The 18,400-nt window shown below is 40.2% G+C and overlaps 1 protein-coding gene across 4 annotated transcripts in view; it reads left to right on the forward strand.

The window, feature by feature from the left end:
- The window catches only part of ITPR2 (inositol 1,4,5-trisphosphate receptor type 2), a gene marked incomplete at both ends in the record, with an annotated part of 551,977 nt that overhangs the window by 241,180 nt on the left and 292,397 nt on the right, over window positions 1–18,400 (forward strand). For all 4 annotated transcript variants that reach the window (XM_080705463.1, XM_080705466.1, XM_080705464.1 and 1 more), the window contains 5 exons: window positions 7,338–7,427; window positions 7,542–7,667; window positions 11,551–11,673; window positions 12,547–12,747; window positions 15,126–15,377. In XM_080705463.1, the coding sequence (XP_080561589.1) occupies window positions 7,338–7,427; window positions 7,542–7,667; window positions 11,551–11,673; window positions 12,547–12,747; window positions 15,126–15,377 (792 nt within the window). The remainder of the gene's footprint in view (window positions 1–7,337; window positions 7,428–7,541; window positions 7,668–11,550; window positions 11,674–12,546; window positions 12,748–15,125; window positions 15,378–18,400) is intronic.

The raw sequence follows: 18,400 nt of genomic DNA on the forward strand, positions 1-18,400 counted from the left end.
GTCATCCAGATGTTCTATGGGTTAATACTTTTGTCCAGCTTAATTATGTTGAATTATTTTCTGAAATTAGAAGGGATTGTTTATTGAATTCTCCAGTGTTCCATCGTTTTGTTGTCTGCTGGCAATTTTAAATTAACATCATTATTCTTCATAATTCCCATACTTAACAGAGTTTAGCATTGTCTGTATCTTCCCCTGGGTTGAACTACTAAAGAGCATAGCTTTTTGTAACGTAGTATATTTTACCCAAGATTACTTTTCCAAAACAAGACCATTGATTTGCCTTCAGGTCATTGTTTGAAAAACAGGTGTAAATATTTCTGCCAAAGTTTCATCTGCCCTTTTAACCGCTTTCTTTAGAGCTGACATCAGAAAGAGCTTTCTACCTTAGGAGCTTTGTCAATCCTTAGATTTGGAAATATCTCAGACCTGGGTTGTGGTATAAATTATTCCTTTTTTTAAAAAAAATATTTCTTCCCTTCTAGAAAAAAAGTGAAATGGCCTTTTAACAATTCAACCTTGACCTTTGTTTAATTATATTTCTAGGTTTTTACTTTCTATTTTTCATCAGTGAATTATTTTTGATATCAAACAGAAACCTGATGTGTCTCATTTTCTGACCTTCAGTCTCTTTCTGTCCCAATAGTTTTCATTTATCTCTGCCTCTCTGATTGCCTTTCCTCTTCAGCACTGAATTCACTTACAAATAGAGTTTCATGCTTTTTTAAAATAATTTTTAGGATTCGCTTAGTGCTCAGTTTCTTGTAGATATGAGATATTTTTTTCCTCTTTCCTTTACCTGGAGCGGAGGTTGAACGTCCTTCTTGTCTCTCCTGGTGTTTATCGTGAGTGAGGTGAAGTCGTTCTGGAATCTACCTTAGCCAGGACTTGAAGGCCTTTTGCTTTTTTGCAGTTCCAATTCTATTGAGTGAAAGATATTTGGCAATCGAGAAGTGTTTCATGTCACGATAAAACAGAATGGGTTGAAACAAAATGGGAATGAACCAAATGTCGAACACCAAAGAAAGTTTTGATAATTAGGAGTCACTGGCATATAAGACAATTTTGGTACACAGTGGTATAGATTATTCTTTTGAATAATAAGTGGGATTAGTATTCAACTACCTTTCAGGATGGGCAGCATCACAAAAAATGGGTTTCTTTTTTCCTTCCGGTTGTTCTGGGGCTTGAACCCCAGGGGCATGCTGCTGCGTCTGAGCTACAACCCAAGTCCAGTTTTATTTTTTTGGTTTGGAAACAGGGTCTGGCTAAGTTGCTGAGAACCTCACTATGTTGCTGAGGTCGGCTCTGAACATGCGATCTTTCTGTCTCAGCCTCCCAAGTCCTGGGATCACAGGAGTGTACCACTATTCCTGGCTACTGAGAAGTGTTTTGACAGCCTCATTTGGACTATGTTTTTAAAGAGATGACGATGAAGACTAGAGGGTAGAAACTACATGTGTGTGAGAAATGAGAATAAGCAGGGAAAGGAGACAGGGAAGATGGATTTTTAAAAATTAATTAATTAATTAATTTTTTATTTTTTATTTTTTATTTTTTGTTTTTTTTTAATTTTTATTTTATTGGTGCACTGTATTCATACATCATAGTGGGATACAAACTTTTGTAGTCATACATGCACACATCGCCCAGTCAGCCCCCACCAGATCCCCACCCCATTCTCTCCCCATCCCTCCCTCCCATGCTTGGCTTAGTGGTTGACATCTAGTATTATAGCAATTTATCCAAAATTAAAAATGATAATCTCACATAACAGTTTCATTTGTCTGATACCAAGCTTTTGATGACTTAAAGATAACATTTCAATATTTCTTTTTGCTTTCTTTCTTACCAGAGAATATTTTTTTCTTTTTTTTAGGTGAAACCATCATATATTTATTTTTCAGAAAAAAATCTATCCTGATATGGAATATGGACTCTAGATACCCAAAACAATCTCGAAGCAAAAACAAAGCTAGAAGATGTATATTTTCTGATTTCAAACCATATAAAGCTACAATAATTGAAACAGTGTAGTACTGTTCTAAAGGCAGATATATAGACCATTGGAGTTAAATACAAGCCTAGAGCTAACTTCTTCCCTATATTGTCAAGTTATTTTTGACAAGGTTTCCACGAACATTTGGTGGTGGAAATAATAATCTTTTAACTAAATATTGTTGAAAAATAATAATTACATGGAAAAGAATAAAATTGGACCCTTACCTAATCCCACATACAAGTATTAACTCAAACTAGATAAAAGACCTAAATATAAATCTTAAGACTATAAACTTTTAGGAGAAAATCTGGGTCATAAAACCTCACAACATTGAAATTGGCAGTGATTTCTTGGATATGATTTCAATGGCACAGGCAACAGAAGAATATACAAACTCCCTAAAAAATAAAAGAAAATATTGTATATCCAAAGACAATGTAAACAGAGTTAAAAGTTACTAATAGAATTGGATAAAATATTTCCAAATGCTATATCTGAAGGTATATTAGTATTCCAACTAGAAATCCTAAAAATTAACAACAATAAAAGCAAACAATACAATTTAGAGATAGGTAAAAGACTAACATAAATAATGAATCTCCACAGATAACCAATCTTAGTTGTCTGTTGGATGGAAACTCTTGTTTCTCTGGTTCTGGTGAGTGTTACCTATTTCTTCTTTGTAGTTAATCTCTTTGAGTATTTTCTCTAGCGCTGGTTTTGAAGACATAAATTCCTTCAGTTTCTGTTTGTCATGGAAGCTTCTTATTTCTCCATCTAATTTGATAGAAAGTTTTGCTGGATAGGAAATTTTTGGCTGGAAGTTGTTTTCTTTCAGAGTTTGGAATATGTTACTCCAAACCCTTCTGGCTCTCATGACTTGGTTTGGGAAGTCTGGAGTGATTCTAATTGGTTTGCCTCTGAATGTCACTTGGCCCTTTGTTTTTGTTGCCTTTAAGATTCTCTGCTTGGCTTCCACATTGGTAATTTTGACAATTATATGGCGTGGGGATCCTCTTCTCGGATCCTGTCTAAAGGGAGTTCTATAAGTTTCCTGGATCTGTGTATCAACCTCTTGCTCTATATTTGGAAAATTTTCTGCTATTACTTCCTTGAAGAGATTGTTGATCCCTTTGGTATCACTTTCTTTTCCCTCCTCTATTCCAATTATTCTTAGGTTAGCTCTCTTAAGATGGGCCCATATTTCTTCAATGTCAGATTCCTGCTGTTGGATATCTTTTTCTAGATTAGAAACTATGCATTCATTTTTGGATTGCTCATCTTCTAAGAGCGAGATTCTGTTCTCCATGTGGTCTAATCGGTTGTTTGTGCTTTGAATTGAGGCCTTTACTTCATTAATTGCATCCTTTATCTCTTTTTGGCTCTCTCTGAGTTCTTTTCGAAGCACCTCTATTATTTCTACAGTTATTTTCCTGATTTGATCTTCTAGAAATCTCTGATTTTCTGTTTTATCAGGTTCTGATGCTGTGGGGTTGTGCACATTCATTACTTCAGTGTTATTCCTCTTTCCCATGATTTCGGAGGTTTGTGCCTTCTCTGGGTTCTTCCCTTGGGTCACTATGGCTTCACTTAAGGTGCTCTGGATCTCGAGTCTGTATTATCTCAGACCCTACTACTCCTTTACTGGGTTGTATCACAGAGTCTCCGACCCAGGGAGTTGATAGAGGCTGCTTTAAACTATGGGGGGGTGCCAGGTTGCACGCTCTCCTATGGTGTGATATCTCTGCCACCACCACTCCCTCACTGGGTCAAGTCCCAGGAGGCACAATACTGGGATTTCTCCTCTGTGGCCCGCAATTTGACTCACTGTTCTTGAGTACGTAGATGTAGCTGTACTGGACTCGGTGAATTCACTGCTGCTGCCGCCGCCGGTGGCAATATGGCGCCGCTGCCACGCCCTCGGCCATGAGGCTGGCGTATTTTTTCTTTTCTGGTTTTGATTTCCACTCTGAATCCCTGCAGCGTGTGCTGAGCTCAGCCACTGGGAGCTTTAAATGCTGTCTGCGCTGAAAGATCCCGCCTGGCTGTTCCGCATCGGCTCACCTCGGCTTGCTGTAGCCGTCCGCTGAGTTCACCGCTGCCGCCGGCAGTATGGTGCTGCTGCCGCGTCCTCGGGCGCGTGTCTCCTCTGTGGCCCTGAGCTCTGTTCTCAGTCCGCTTTCTCTCTGGAGCCTGGTGGTTTTTTTGTTTTTCTGGTGATGGTGTTTTCTGGCTATGAAAGGCGCTCTTTTTGTGGTAATGGAGATTGGTTGTTAGCGGGACTCTTAAGCCCCGCTTTTCTCGGTCGCCATCTTCCCGGAAGTCCCTAATTAATTAATTTTTTAGTACCAGGGGTTGAACCCAGGGACATTCTCCCTCAGAGCTACACCTCCAAAGCTTTGTTTTGTTTGTGTTTATTTGTTTGTTTGTTTGTAAACAGTTTCTTGCTGGCTTGCTGAGCGTCTTGCTTCATTACTGAGGCCGACCTTGAACCCATGGCTCTCCTGTCTCAGCCTCCTAAGTATTGGGATCACAGGCATGTGCCATCATGCCCGGCAATGGAATTTTCAAAATTCATGCATCAACAGTTTTGTTCTTTGAAATACAGGAGGGAGGATAGACCAGTTACTTGGCGATACCCGTTATTTTCAGGTGGAAAAGGGAAACGTCACTTAGGGGAATTTCCAGCTGTAAAGTCACAAACAAACAGGAGGTCACCTGCTATAGAGGAGTCGGATTGGATGGAAGCACTGGCACAGTACCTGCCTAGGGAGACGCAGAAGAGGAGGAGGCTGACCAGTGAGGAGAGCTGTCTGCACCTGCCCACGTCAGTCTGTCCTCAGAGTTGTTTGGCACAGCAAGGAAAATTCCTCTTTTCCCCTCTCTTTTGTTTCTCAGTTTGCATTAATTTTGTGATATTTTTTCTGGTGCACAGAAAAAAAAAAACACTTAGGACAAATGAAATTACAGAGATCGGCCACGTGCATCTTTTTTCTGCGCTTAAGTGGGGGTCCTGCTTAACTGCGGCAGCACAACACGGTCGACAGGCCAGAGTTTAGGGTGTTTTGGGCCCGGGTTGAACCTGACATTCCTCTCAAGTGTCATTTTGTACTTACTGTAACCAGGAAGATGGTCGTCTGGGTTCTTGGACATGCTCTGTCAGTCCTTGCCATTTTCTGCACAGTATTAGGCTTTTTTTTTGCTGTGCTCCCCTTGGCAAAGGTGACTTCTGATGAGCCCGCCCCTGCCTGTGTGTGTGTCCCTCATGCTTAACTAGATCTCATCTTTGAAGACCTTGGCTTACACTTGACCTCCTTCAGATGGCTGTCTAATCTGTAGCTGCCTTCTCTCTCTCTCTCTCTCTCTCTCTCTCTCTCTTTGAATAGTAAATTCTGCTCAGTTACAATCTTTATTTTCTTATTTCTCCCTGTTTTCTTAGGTGGGCTCTAATTTTCTTGTGAGGAGGATCAGGACTGTATCTTTTCTTTTTTAATGCCCATTTACCATAGCCTAGTACCAAGCATGTATTAAGTCTTAATAGATGTTTTATGTGGAATTGTTTGTCATTGGTAATTTTTTATATAGCGATTTCAACAGTTGATATTTAACATATTTATTCTTATGTTTACATTTTATTATGATGCTTCAGGTAATGATCTTTATCATTACATAATTTGGGCATTCTAAGTGTTCTTTAACTTCACTAATAGAATACTTTGAAGTCATATTTTTAATTTATTTCTCTTTCTTCATGTTCATGGCTCGGTACATGCTTGGTTGGCCCCAGGCTTTAACTCCTAAGGATGTCATGGTAACCTGGCAGACAGTCCTTGGGTTAAGTTGTTCTTTCCTTCTTTCCCTGAGATATTTTCAGCTTTTCTGATAATACTCCTTCATTCTTTATTTCCCTAGAGTTTGTCCCTGATGACAAAATTATATCATTTATCCTCGGATTTTCACTATTTCTTATCATATAGACAACATAAAGTCATGATGTGGCTGGGCATAGTGGTCCATGCCTGTAATCCCAGTACTTGAAAGGCTGAGACAGGAGGATCTCAGGTTCAAGGCCAGCCTTGGCAACTAAGATGCTGGGGAGAGTCCTCAACTCAGGAACTCAGGATCGCTGGGGTCCTTAGTTAATGCGATGGAAAAGAATTCCAGCACGTGCCAGTCAAAGAAATGGAGAAAAGTTCATTTGGGGAAAGAGAAGAAATAACATTCAAGAGAGAATGCAGGTCACCTCAAGAGGAGGAAGGCATCTTGGGGAATTCAGGGCTCTCCTCTTACAGGGACTTTCCTGAGGGGGTGGGCTAGAGGAGGTGTCCTGAGGATGGTCTCAGTCCCGTAGGCCCCGAGGCAGTGCCTGGTGGTCTGGTCATCCTTAATGTCCTCAGGCTGAATGGGGTCTTCATTATCTGATTGACAGATAGCTGAAGAGTGTCCTAAATTACACGTTTCTCAAAATATCATACCAGTCTTGTTATCAACACACAAGGCAATTAGAGCTTCTTTTAGTTAACTCTAAGATCTATAGATTTCCTAGGAATTTTGGAGAGTCGGGCTTGGGAAAGAGAACTGAAGGCTGAAAACACTTCAGCTCCAGGTTCCTATATTAAAGTTATATTTTACTTTTCCTTTCTGTTTGTCTACTTTTGCCTACTTACTTCTTCTTTTCTACATCATAGTGGGACCCTGTTTTAAAATATAAAATTTAAAAAGGGCTGAGAATGTAGATTAGAGGTAGATTGTTCCTGGATTCTATCCTTGTTACCACCAAAACCAACCAACCAACCAACCAAACAACAACAAAAAACCAAAAAGCCTAATGATATATCTGAAACAAAGACATGTAAACACACACTATCAGTATGTATAACTTTTATTTTTAAATATAGCTTATTACTTATTTGTAATGTTATTTATTTTGTAATTTTGTTCTTGGTAGGCAGTCGTAGTTTGTATGGCTCATTCAAGTTAAGAAATATTTAGTGCAATAAAAATTACAAAAGGAACATTTAGGTTAAATAATAATTTTATTACCAAATAACTAAAAACTATATTTTTATAAAAATATTTTTATTTATATTTATTTTTTGTGGTACTAGGGATTGAACCCAGAGACATTCTACCTCTGTGCTTTACCCTGAGTCCTATTTTATTTTTTATTTTGAACAGGATCCGTCTAAGTTGCTGATGCTGGCCTTGAACCTGAATCTTCCTGTCTCAGCCTTCCCAGTACTGGGATGACAGGTGTGCTCCACTGTGTCTGGCTATAAAGAAACGTATTATAAAGCTACATATGGCATAAAATACATATTTGTGCTTATTCTAGGAATCAAACATCTTAAGTCCAGTGCAAGATGGAACAAAGAAACCTCAAATTGACAGCAATAAGAGTAACAACTACCGGATTGTAAAGGAGGTCAGCAGATAAATGCTTCATATATGTTTATATTTGTATGACAGAGCGTCATGGCTTGCACGTTATGTTTAATATTGCTGTTTGCTCTACTTAATGCTCTCCTTCTTTTCAAAGATTTTGATTCGGCTAAGTAAACTCTGTATACAGAACAAAAAGTGTCGGAATCAACATCAGCGATTACTGAAGAACATGGGGGCGCATTCTGTGGTGCTGGATCTTCTGCAGATCCCCTACGAAAAGGTTTGTTCTTAGATTTTTCCTTAACTATTTATCTTGATACAGTTTTAAATCTATAGCAAAGTTATAAATTGTTTTTCTCCCTTAACTCTGTGAGAGTAAGTCTCCACCTTACCTGTTATCCTTGAGCCTTTTAGCGCGATTTCTTACACACAGGACACGCTTTTACCTGATGGCACTACAGCCTCCCACTCAGGAAGGAGCTTTGCACTTCACTTCCATATACTATTCCGGTTTCTCCCCTTGTCCAGTGTGGTCTGTTTGACATAAGAATTCACTTTAGAAATAAAGTGTGATCGCTTCTCGGTCTTTTGGCTAAGATCGACTGTAGAAATTTATTGTAATGGGTCATCATGTCTACTTAAATCTCTTTAAGACAGAACATCATGTTGATGATTTTGCAGACGGCCACTTATTTTGAAGACTGTCCTCTAACTTGAGTCACTCTTGTTTCTTCATGTGAATTAATCCGACAGTGCATCTTTGGCAGGAACGTAACAGAGGATGCTAAGTTCTTGCTTCCTAGTGGGTGGTGCATGGTTTTGGGTTGTCTGTTTATTTATTTGTTTGTTTGTTTTTTGCGCTCCTGGGGATTGAATTTACCTCTAGGCTATGCCCCAGCCCTTTTTTTATTTTGAAACAGGGTCTCACTAAGTTGCTGAGGGCCTCATTAGGTTGCTGAGATTGACCTGAAACTTGCAATCCTCCTGTGTTAGCTTCCCAAGTACTGGGATTACAGGCATGTGTCACCATGCCCAGCCCATTATCTTTTTAATAGAGTTAGTTATTTATTAATACCCTTGTATTGCTAGTCTTCCATCATGGCGCCGTCACACTTTCATGTGAATGTCTTCTATACCCCACTCAGTCTCTGACAGCCCCCAGGGGTGCCCGCTTCTCCTTTGGGTGCCAGCATGTCATGCCTGGCTTCTCTGTGTGAATGTCTGTGTGAATGCCCTCTTCACTTGGACTTTTACTGGGTTTTCCATCTTTATTTTGAAACAGGGTCTCACTAAGTTGCTGCAGGCCTCACTAAGTATCTGAGGATGGCCTTGAACTGTGATCCTCCTGTTTTAGCCTCCCAAGTACTGGGATTACAAGCTTATGCCCCCACGCCTGGCTTCAGTTACTTTTAATATGCAAATTTGATGTTATACCATTAGTAAGGTGGCATAATTCAAACTGTGGCAGAGGATGCAACAGAAGAATTGTTGAAAGGCAATAGTCGATATTAAATCTAGCCAAGCATAGTGACATATGTTTGTAATAACAGTATTTGAGAAGCTGAGACAGGAGGATCACAAGTTCAAGGCCATCCTCAGCAACATAGCAAGACCCTGTTACTAAATAAAAAGTAAAATAGGCTGTAACTCAGAGGCAGAATGCCTCTGGGTTCAATACCCAATACCACACACAAAAAAAGTGCTAAGAGGTTTTGAAAATAAAATTTCTTATTTGCATTTAGAAATGGAGACTTTTTTGTCTTAAGTATTAGTCTAGCTAATTAATCCCTATTTTAAATATGAGAAAATGAGTCTATTAATGTCTATAGGCTGATAACCTAGCTATAGATGGCATAACTATAGAATCTTAGATTAACAAAAAGGAAGACATTCAACTTATTTTATATAAGTTACTACTTGAAACATGAATCTATTTGGAATGTCTCGCAATGACCACATACATGTCAAAGGGATAATAATCAACTGTACATTAAAAGTGTAAATGATTTTAGTAATGTTGTCAAAAGACTACTCTGTGTTGTGTCCTGGGGATGAAACCCAGGCATTCTACCTCTGAGCTACATACCCGGCCCTAATTTTTATTTTTATTTTTTTATTTTTTGGTGGTGCTGGGGTTTCTGGAAGACCTTCTACCTCCGGCTACACTCCCATGGGCTACATTCCCAGACCTATTTTTATACTTTTTTATGTGGAAACAGGGTCTCTTAAGCCAGGAGCTGGCTTCAAACATGCGCAATTCTGTCTCCGCCTCCTAAGTGTGGGGATTCAAGTGTGCACCACCATGCCTGGCTTACTCTTATTTTTATTTATTTATTTTTTGTGTGATACTGGGGGTGGAACCCAGGGACTTTTCTACCTCTGGGCTATACTTCCAGACTTTTTTTTTTTTTTTTTTGGTGGTGCTGGGAGTGAAACTCAGGGGCTTTCTACTTCCGGGCTATACTCTCAGACCTATTTCATATTTTATTTGGAAACAGGGTCTTACTAAGTTGCCGAGAGCCTCACTAAGTATCTGAGGCTGGCTTTGAACCTGTGCAATCCTCCTGTCTCAGCCTCCCAAGTGCGAGGATTACAAGTGTGTGCCACCACGCCTGGCTCTCCCAGCCCTATTTTATACTTTATTTGGAAACAGGGTCTCACTAAGTTTCTGAGAGCCTCTCTAAGTAGCTGAGGCTGGCTTCGAACCTGTGTGTGAACCTGTGTGATTTTCCTGTCTCAGCCTCCCAAGTACTGGGATTACAAGTGTGCACCACCACGCCTGGCTTTTATTTTTTTTTATTTTGAAACAGGGTCTCACTAACTTGTGGAGGGCCAAAGTAGCTGAGGCTGGGTGGCCATGAACCCAGATCCTCAGCCTCCCAAATGTTGAGATTACAAGTATGCGCCACCACGCCTGGCACATGACCACTTTTTAAGAAGAGAATACTTTATTCACTGATTTTCAATACCTGTAAGCAAATGATAAAAACATGTTAAGGACCGTGGAAAATGAGAATGAGTAAGGGAGGTTATTTAAGAGGACACCTGTTAAGAAAGGGGACAAAAAGAAGGAGAGAGAGAGAGAAAAAAAAAGAAAAAGGAAAAGAAAGAGGTGGGAATAAGAGATGGGAGGGGAGGATGGAGCCTGGAGGTGGGGGAGGAATGCCTGTGGAGTGGCAGATTTACAGGGTGGAGAGGAGAAAAGTGAGTGGAGAAAAGGAAGAGAGTGAGGCAGAGGGGAGGATGCAGGGAACAGAGGAGGGGAGCAGGCAGGGGAAGGAACAGCTGTTGAAAGAGACCACAGGAAGGAAGAACTATGAGGAAGAGGAGAACATAGAATGTGGGACCAGGAGCAAAGGCAAAACGAAATGGAGCCAGAAGCCCGGCGTGGTGGCGCATGCCTGTAATCCCAACATTCGGGAGGCTGAGACAGGAGGATGGCGGTTCGGGGACAGCCTCAGCTACTCAGTGAGGTCCTTGGCAACTCAGTGAGACCCTGTTTCAAAATGAATAATTAAAATACGCCTGGGGGTGTAGCCCAGAGGTAGAATGCCCCTGGGTTCCATCCCCAGTACAGAACAACAACGAAAAAATAGAGCGAGATATCCAAGCATGCTGGGAGGTGGGCAATTAAGGGAAGAATTAGAGGGATTGGAGGCAGCAGGGAAAGAAGGAGAAATGAGGGAAGGGGGGACAGAGAGAGAAAGGGAGGCGAGGCAGAGGAGGTGTGGGGCAGGGCTGGAAAGACAGAGGCAGCTGTGTACAGAGACTGGAGAGGAGAAAGATGAGGGAAAGGAGGGTGGGCAGTGAAATACAGGGAGGTTTAAAGAGTATCCATGGCAGCACAATTCACTATAGCCAAATTCTGAAACCAACCTAAAAGTGTGGTATGATTGCAGTGTGCCCATAAAGTTATAAAATGAAAAGTAAAAAGAGTGGGGCAGAACAACTAGGAAGGAAAATATGGAGAAGGGGAGAGATGTAGAAGGCAGAAGAGAGATGGCAGGGGACCGGGGAGGTGCGGGAACTTGAAGGGCACAGAGAGAGGGGCCCGAGGAGCAGCGATACAGCGAGTTAGCCCGGACGTGGGAGGAGAGGCGCTTTTTTATGGTATTTGTACTCAAGTGTGTTCTCCGTGTCATGTGCTACCCTTTAACTTACAGAATGATGAAAAGATGAATGAAGTCATGAACCTCGCCCACACGTTCCTGCAGAACTTCTGTAGGGGAAACCCTCAAAATCAAGTTCTTCTTCATAAACATCTGAATCTGTTTTTAACTCCTGGTGTAAGTATATTAGTGACTTCTGTTATTTATAGTAAAGTATGCCGCAAATGTATTTTAGCATCATCTATGAATTTTATTAATCTCGATTACCTTGTTTTTAACATTTTAGAGGTTTTCCCTTTAATTAATTAATTAATTAATTATTTTTTATGGTACTAATGATGGAACCTAAGGCCATTCTACCTCCGAGCTACACCCCCAGCCCTATTTTTTATTCTTTAGCTTGACAAAGGGTCTCACTGAGTTGCGCAGTGCCTCACTAAGTAGCTGGGGCTGTCCATGAACCACCATCTTCCTGTCTCAGCCCCCCCAATGCTGCGTTTACAAAAGTAGGCCACCAAACCTGGCTAGTTTTTCTCTAAAATTGATCTTTTTATTTCCACTAACAACATTTGTAAAGTCACTTGAAAAATTACACACAATTTATATTTTATATGCAAGTGATAATTTTATTTTTACATAGGTTCATGGTGGAAAAAGGCATGGTAGGATGAAGACCTAAGTTGACAATACCTTGAGTAAAGTAAATAGGAAAAACTCAAAGGCAGAGTTAACCGTGGCCTATTAAGTGTGCTCAAGCAGATCCCAAGGAAGAGCTAACTTTGGATAACAGGCCATTAAATCAGTCATAGGAACACTATTGCCAACACGCACCTCATGATAACAAGCTCCTGTCTCCAACTGAATGCCTCTATGAGCTGCATTTCTTTTGATGGTTAGCGACCTCATTGCATTTTGTGGAAGACTTGCACAAAAGATTCAATCATGGCTTCATATAAAATATACAGCTGGTTGCAAGCAGGAAAATTAATCTAAGTGCTGTAGACTAGAAAAGGGGTCCAGTCATAATTACAGAGAGTGCTCTCTGCCTAGCTCCTGGAAGCAGAGACCATGCGGCACATGTTCATGAACAATTACCTCCTTTGCAACGAGATCAGCGAGAGGGTCGTGCAGCACTTCGTGCACTCCATCGAGACGCACGGCCGCCATGTGGAGTACCTGAGGTTTCTGCAGACAATTGTAAAAGCAGATGGCAAATATGTGAAGAAGTGCCAGGATATGGTAATGACAGAGGTATGTTCTCAGTTTGCAGTCGATCTGCTTCACATATACAGCGTGCTCAAAGATGTATTTTCTGTTAACTTAGAGTAGGAAAACCCAAACACGTAGGTTTGGAAAATTATTTAATCATGGCTACTTAAATGCAAATATATTTCTGCTCTAGTCCAGCGAAGTCATACCATACAAATTAAGTTTATGGCCTGTCTTCTTTTCTTTCCCTCCTTTCTTCTCTTCCCTCCCTCCCTCCTTCCCTCTCTTCCTTCCTTTCCTTCCTTCCTTCCTTCCTTCCTTCCTTCCTTCCTTCCTTCCTTCCTTCCTTCCTTTCTGTGGTACTGAGGATTAAACCCAGTGCTATTTTACCTTTGACCTATACCCCCAGTCCTTTTTATTTTATTTTATTTTTTGCTTTGAAATAGGGTCTTGCTAGATTGCTGAGCGTCTCACTAAGTTGCTAAGGCTGACCTTGAACCTATGATCCTCTTGTCTCATCTTCCCAAATACTGGGATTATACGTATGTACCACTATGACTAAGTTTATGATTTTCTTAGAGTTTTTCCTTTTGATCCATAATCAATCCTCTGACTTCACAACATTATTTGAAACTAAAATGACACAATGTTATATATTTAGGTTTTCAATAATATAACATGGAGACTGAACTCTGCTTTTCTAGTGCCTTTCTTGCTCTGTTTCTGAACTATAGAATGGGTATTCTCTCCCATTATCTGCAGAGGCTTTGGAGAGAATGGAGCTAATTAATAAAAATGGTCAGTCAGTGTTTGATTACAACAGGTAGAAATTTGCTATTTGGAGTAAGTATAGAATTTAAGAAAAACAAATGGAAATGGTTCTTAATTGATTTGACCCCGTGCATTTTGCTCTTTGACAGTGAGTGAGGTTATGTAATGAGTAAGTCACTCACTAGGAACCACGTGAAACACTGGGGACTGGCCGCTTAGGGAGCCTGATGGGGACTCTGTGACCAAGGGGCTGCGTGGGGCCGGTGCGGGTAGGAAGCTTCTACTGACTATGATCAGACAGCAGTAGTAAATCTACATAGTAGATGATGTTGGGGACATTTGTAGAATTATAGGCCTTCAATTTGGTTATGGGAGATAATTTCATACTGATTCAGTGTGAGTCCCCCCTGCCACTTAAAATTCTTAAAATTAATTCAGCTAAGACCTGGGATTTTTAATCATAAATTGTTATTAAACATTGTAAAGAACGTTTTTAACTTGTAAAACTTATCTTTGTAAAATCTGTTCATTCCCATTAGTTCTTCATTGTTTAGGAATTTAGGAGAATGAATTTGATTTTGTATTCTGATCCCAAGGAAGGAATTCAAATGAAAAAGCAGCAAATAATTAAGCTATTGTTGTAGCATTTATCAAATGAAGTATGCCTATGTTATTTTGGCACTAGGGATTGAACCTAGGGGCTTTTTTTTTATCTCTTAACTACATACCCCCAGCGCTATTTTATTTTTTATTTTGAAACAGGATCTCAATCATTTGCTGAGGTCCTTGTTAAGTTGCTGAGGCTGGCCTTGAATCTGTGATCCTCATGTCTCAACCTCCCATGCCAATTTAAGTGCCATTAATTTAACTGTAATCAATAGATTAAAGTAAATAAAATATAATAAATAATCTTTTGTTACTCATCAGGCTATCTCACATTGGGGTTAGAAAACTGGCACTAATAATAGACTATACTGCCTACACTACTATACTGTTTAAACAATACAATTGCCACGTAATACTGGAATCCTCCACTAAAATTATGTAACAAAATGTAAAAAGCAAAATGTATGTCTTAAAAGCCTCTACCTATTCATTTTTATCTCTCATATTATTTTAAGTTTTCTCCCCCCCCCTTTTCTCTCATCTCTGCCTTTACTTGTATTCTCTGTTGATGCCTTCCCATGAAATTTTCCAGATTTTCTGTGGAGCTCAGTGTACTTAGTCACTATTGAAATGGATGAGGATATTTCATTATGTTTAATAAAAATTAGACTTTGGAGATTTCTTGTGCTTTGGCAGTGGCGTCCTTCATTTGATGTAGAGAGAAATAACTTTATTCTCCTCTAGGTTTGCGATCAATGTAAAACCCATGGATGAACAATTTGCTCTTATCAGTGTCCTTGAGTTCCTGCCCACCTGTACCCTCATAGCTCCTCGCCTGGTTTTGACAACATTAATAACCGGTCACTTGGCAGATGATCATAATCCTTTTGCAAACATTCTGCCTTGGCATAGTTCTGCTTTTGCAATATTACCTATAGTTTTACAAAGAGATACACATATTTCCAGATAGAGCAAGCTTTTGGAAATAACTCACAAGAATGCACACTTGGACAGCTATGGAGACTCTCTTATTGTCATTTCAGCTGATAAATGGAGGTGAAGACGTGCTGATATTTTACAACGACAGAGCCTCGTTTCCAATCCTTCTCCACATGATGTGTTCAGAGAGAGACCGCGGGGACGAGAGTGGGCCCTTGGCCTACCACATCACCCTTGTGGAGTTGCTGGCAGCCTGCACAGAGGGGAAGAATGTCTATACTGAGATCAAGTGCAATTCCCTCCTGCCCTTGGACGACATAGTAAGGGTGGTGACCCACGATGACTGCATCCCGGAGGTGAGCCTGGCAAGAGCTGAGCAGCTGGACAGCCACCGTTCATTTTTCAAGCACATCTATGTGCCAGAAATTTCCCAGGCTCATATTTATAATGAGATTGTATATTGAGTTGAGGGATCATATTTAGCTATATGATTTGGAACATTTCAAAGCGCACAAAAAGTTATACTTTTGAGTTGTACAAGAAACAATGAAGGAAGATAAAACTTTTTAAAGTATAGCCACTGTTAGTTTACTGGAAGCTAGGATAAAAGTCTCTTAAATTCTTTTTTTTTTTTTTTTGGTGGTACTGGGGTTCCTGGAAGCCCTTCTACCTCTGGGCTACACTCCCAGACCCATTTTTACATTTTTATTTGGAAACAGGGTCTCCTAAGCCAGCGCGCGCGGCTGGCTTCGAACCTGCGCGATCCTCCTGTCTCTGCCTCCCAAGCGCGGGGATTACAAGCGTGCGCCACCACACCCGGCAAAAGTCTCTTAAATTCTAAACAGGCTGATGGCATCAAACAGAGGGGTTGATTTGTAGCCTCAAATCTGTTTGGGGCTTAAGGCAGGCGCTTCCCAGGCACTGATCGGAGAGGTCAGGGTGGCGCTGTGGCATCACGTGTTGGACTCTGTAGGTTTACCTTGCTTTATGAAATATATGTGTTCTTGAAAATGCGTGCACACATTTTGTTCTATTCACACATACTCTTCCACCCTCTGTCTTGGTTTGGTTCTGATGATGGGGCTGGTGGGAAACCTGGAAGCTGGTCGTCTGCCAACAGGGTTCTTTATTAATGAGGCTTCTAGGAATGGACTTTGAATAGTTTTTTTCTTTTTACTATTATGATGTATAGTAAAAAAAAAATTATAAGTGTGTGATACACTGAAATCAAAAATTTTCAATCACATTAACTATAAAAAAGTATCAGGGAGGTTCATTTCCCTGTTTTTAAATAGTCTCATGTAGTGTTGGGGCTGAAAGAATACTTTTGTGAAATTCTGTGGGATTGTCGGCACCTCTTCATGCTTTGTGGCCAGGAAACCCATGGGTGGGTTCTGTCTCCCACTGAAGGTCTTGGTTTGGGCCATGCTTCCCCTGAAACACCGCTCCTTCTGACACCCTTACCTCTGGGCTCACCTAAGTAACTCCTCCTCACCCTTCAGCTCCTGATCCACGTCTTACTCCTTCAGGGATGAGGGCCCTGGCCTACCTCAGTCTACTAAGTCTGTGTCTACAGTGTGAAATTTGGTATTTGAATTTCATTAATTAACAAACCTTTGTAGCCCTCACAACCTTTTCCAAGAGTATAAACTCAGAAGGGTAATAGCTAGGGCTGTTTCTGTTTATTATTGTATTGTCTGACTTGGAGCTGATACTACGTATATACACACGCACACACACATGCGCACACGCATACACACGTAATGCTAGGGATTGAATCCAGGGGCATTCTCTCTTTAAGATGCAACCCTATTTTACTTTTTATTTTGAAATAGGGTCTTACTAAGTTATCATGCTGGCCTTGAACCTGTGATCCTTTTGCCTCAGCTTCCCAGATACTGGAATAACAGGCATATACCCTTGTATCCAGCTAATAAGGATATTTTGAATGAATGAACAAATAAATTAAAGAATAGTCACAAACATGGATCCATTGTTTCCTAGTTGTGCCACTAATCCCAACAGATAACTTAATTAACCTTTTCAATTTTCAGTGCCACAATTTTAGGGCAAAATAATTATAGTATGTGCCTGATAGGATTATTGGAGTATTTATTTATATATATATATATATATATATATATATATATATATATATATATATATTATTCCCTGAAATATATATACATACACACACACACACACACACACACACACACACACACACACACACACATATATATATATATATATATATATATATATATATATATATGTGGTACTGGGGTTCCTGGAAACCCTTCTATCTCCGGGTTACACTCCAAGACCTATTTTATATTTTATTCGGAAACAGGGTCTCTTAAGCCAGCGAGGCTGGTTTCGAACCAGCGCGATCTGATCCTCCTGTCTCCGCCTCCCAAGCACGGGGATTACAAGCATGCGCCGCCACGCCCGGCTATTGGAGTATTTAAATGGGATGATACATGAAAATGCCACAGTGTTTGGTACATAGTAAACCCTGAAACATTAGCTGCTGTGACACTGATGATGGGGATCCGTATTGACTGGTTCAGCTGTCATCCTCCTGTGAGATGCCCTTGACCCAGGCACCTGCTGTGCATGGTTTGGACGCCAGTCAAGCAGAGAGAACCCTAAGGGCACACAAACGGGGCCTGTGTTTCTGATGATTCTAATTAGGGTGCCATGGATTCCCTGAAATAATTTATTTGGTTTATTTATGTATATGCATTTTTCTTGAGATTTATAGCATTCATCAGATTTTCACAATGAAAGAAAAAATAAACAAAGGAAAACAGAGGCAACTTCTGTCCTGTGTACTTTAGACACAGAGTATGTGTGTGAGACTCATCAGTCCTTCATGAAGAATTTTGCTAATGTGGAAAAGAATTTGTTTTATAAACTATGAGTCTATTTCTCCTCAAGCTCTTCCATGTAATTTTTTTAGATATCAATGAAATATTTTGTTAACAAATTTGAACATTGCATTAAATTCTTGGTTATAAATGAAAGAAATCTAATATGAGCCAGTTTAACAAGGAAGGGAATTTTATTGGGTTGTGTACTTAGGAATTTAAAGGGTGGTTGTTCAAAGAGATGGATCCAGAAGTTCAAACAATGCCAGAATTCTTGCCATCTCTTGGCCCTTTTTCCTTTAGGGCTTTGCCTTATTCTCCTGGACATATTTTTTCCTCTGCATACCTATGGAAAATGGTTTCTTACAGTGCAAACTCTGTGCACTTAGGTGTGTGAGAGAAATAGAGAAAGAGAGGGAAGGCAGTAGAGGACATACCTTTGCCTGTCAGAGTCTTGAAGATAGGCTTGTTTTGAATAAAGTGCTCATTTTCACACAGATCTGTGG

The sequence above is a fragment of the Muscardinus avellanarius genome (genome assembly GCF_963383645.1).
Source record: "Muscardinus avellanarius genome assembly, chromosome: 11".
Lineage (NCBI taxonomy): Eukaryota > Metazoa > Chordata > Mammalia > Rodentia > Gliridae > Muscardinus > Muscardinus avellanarius.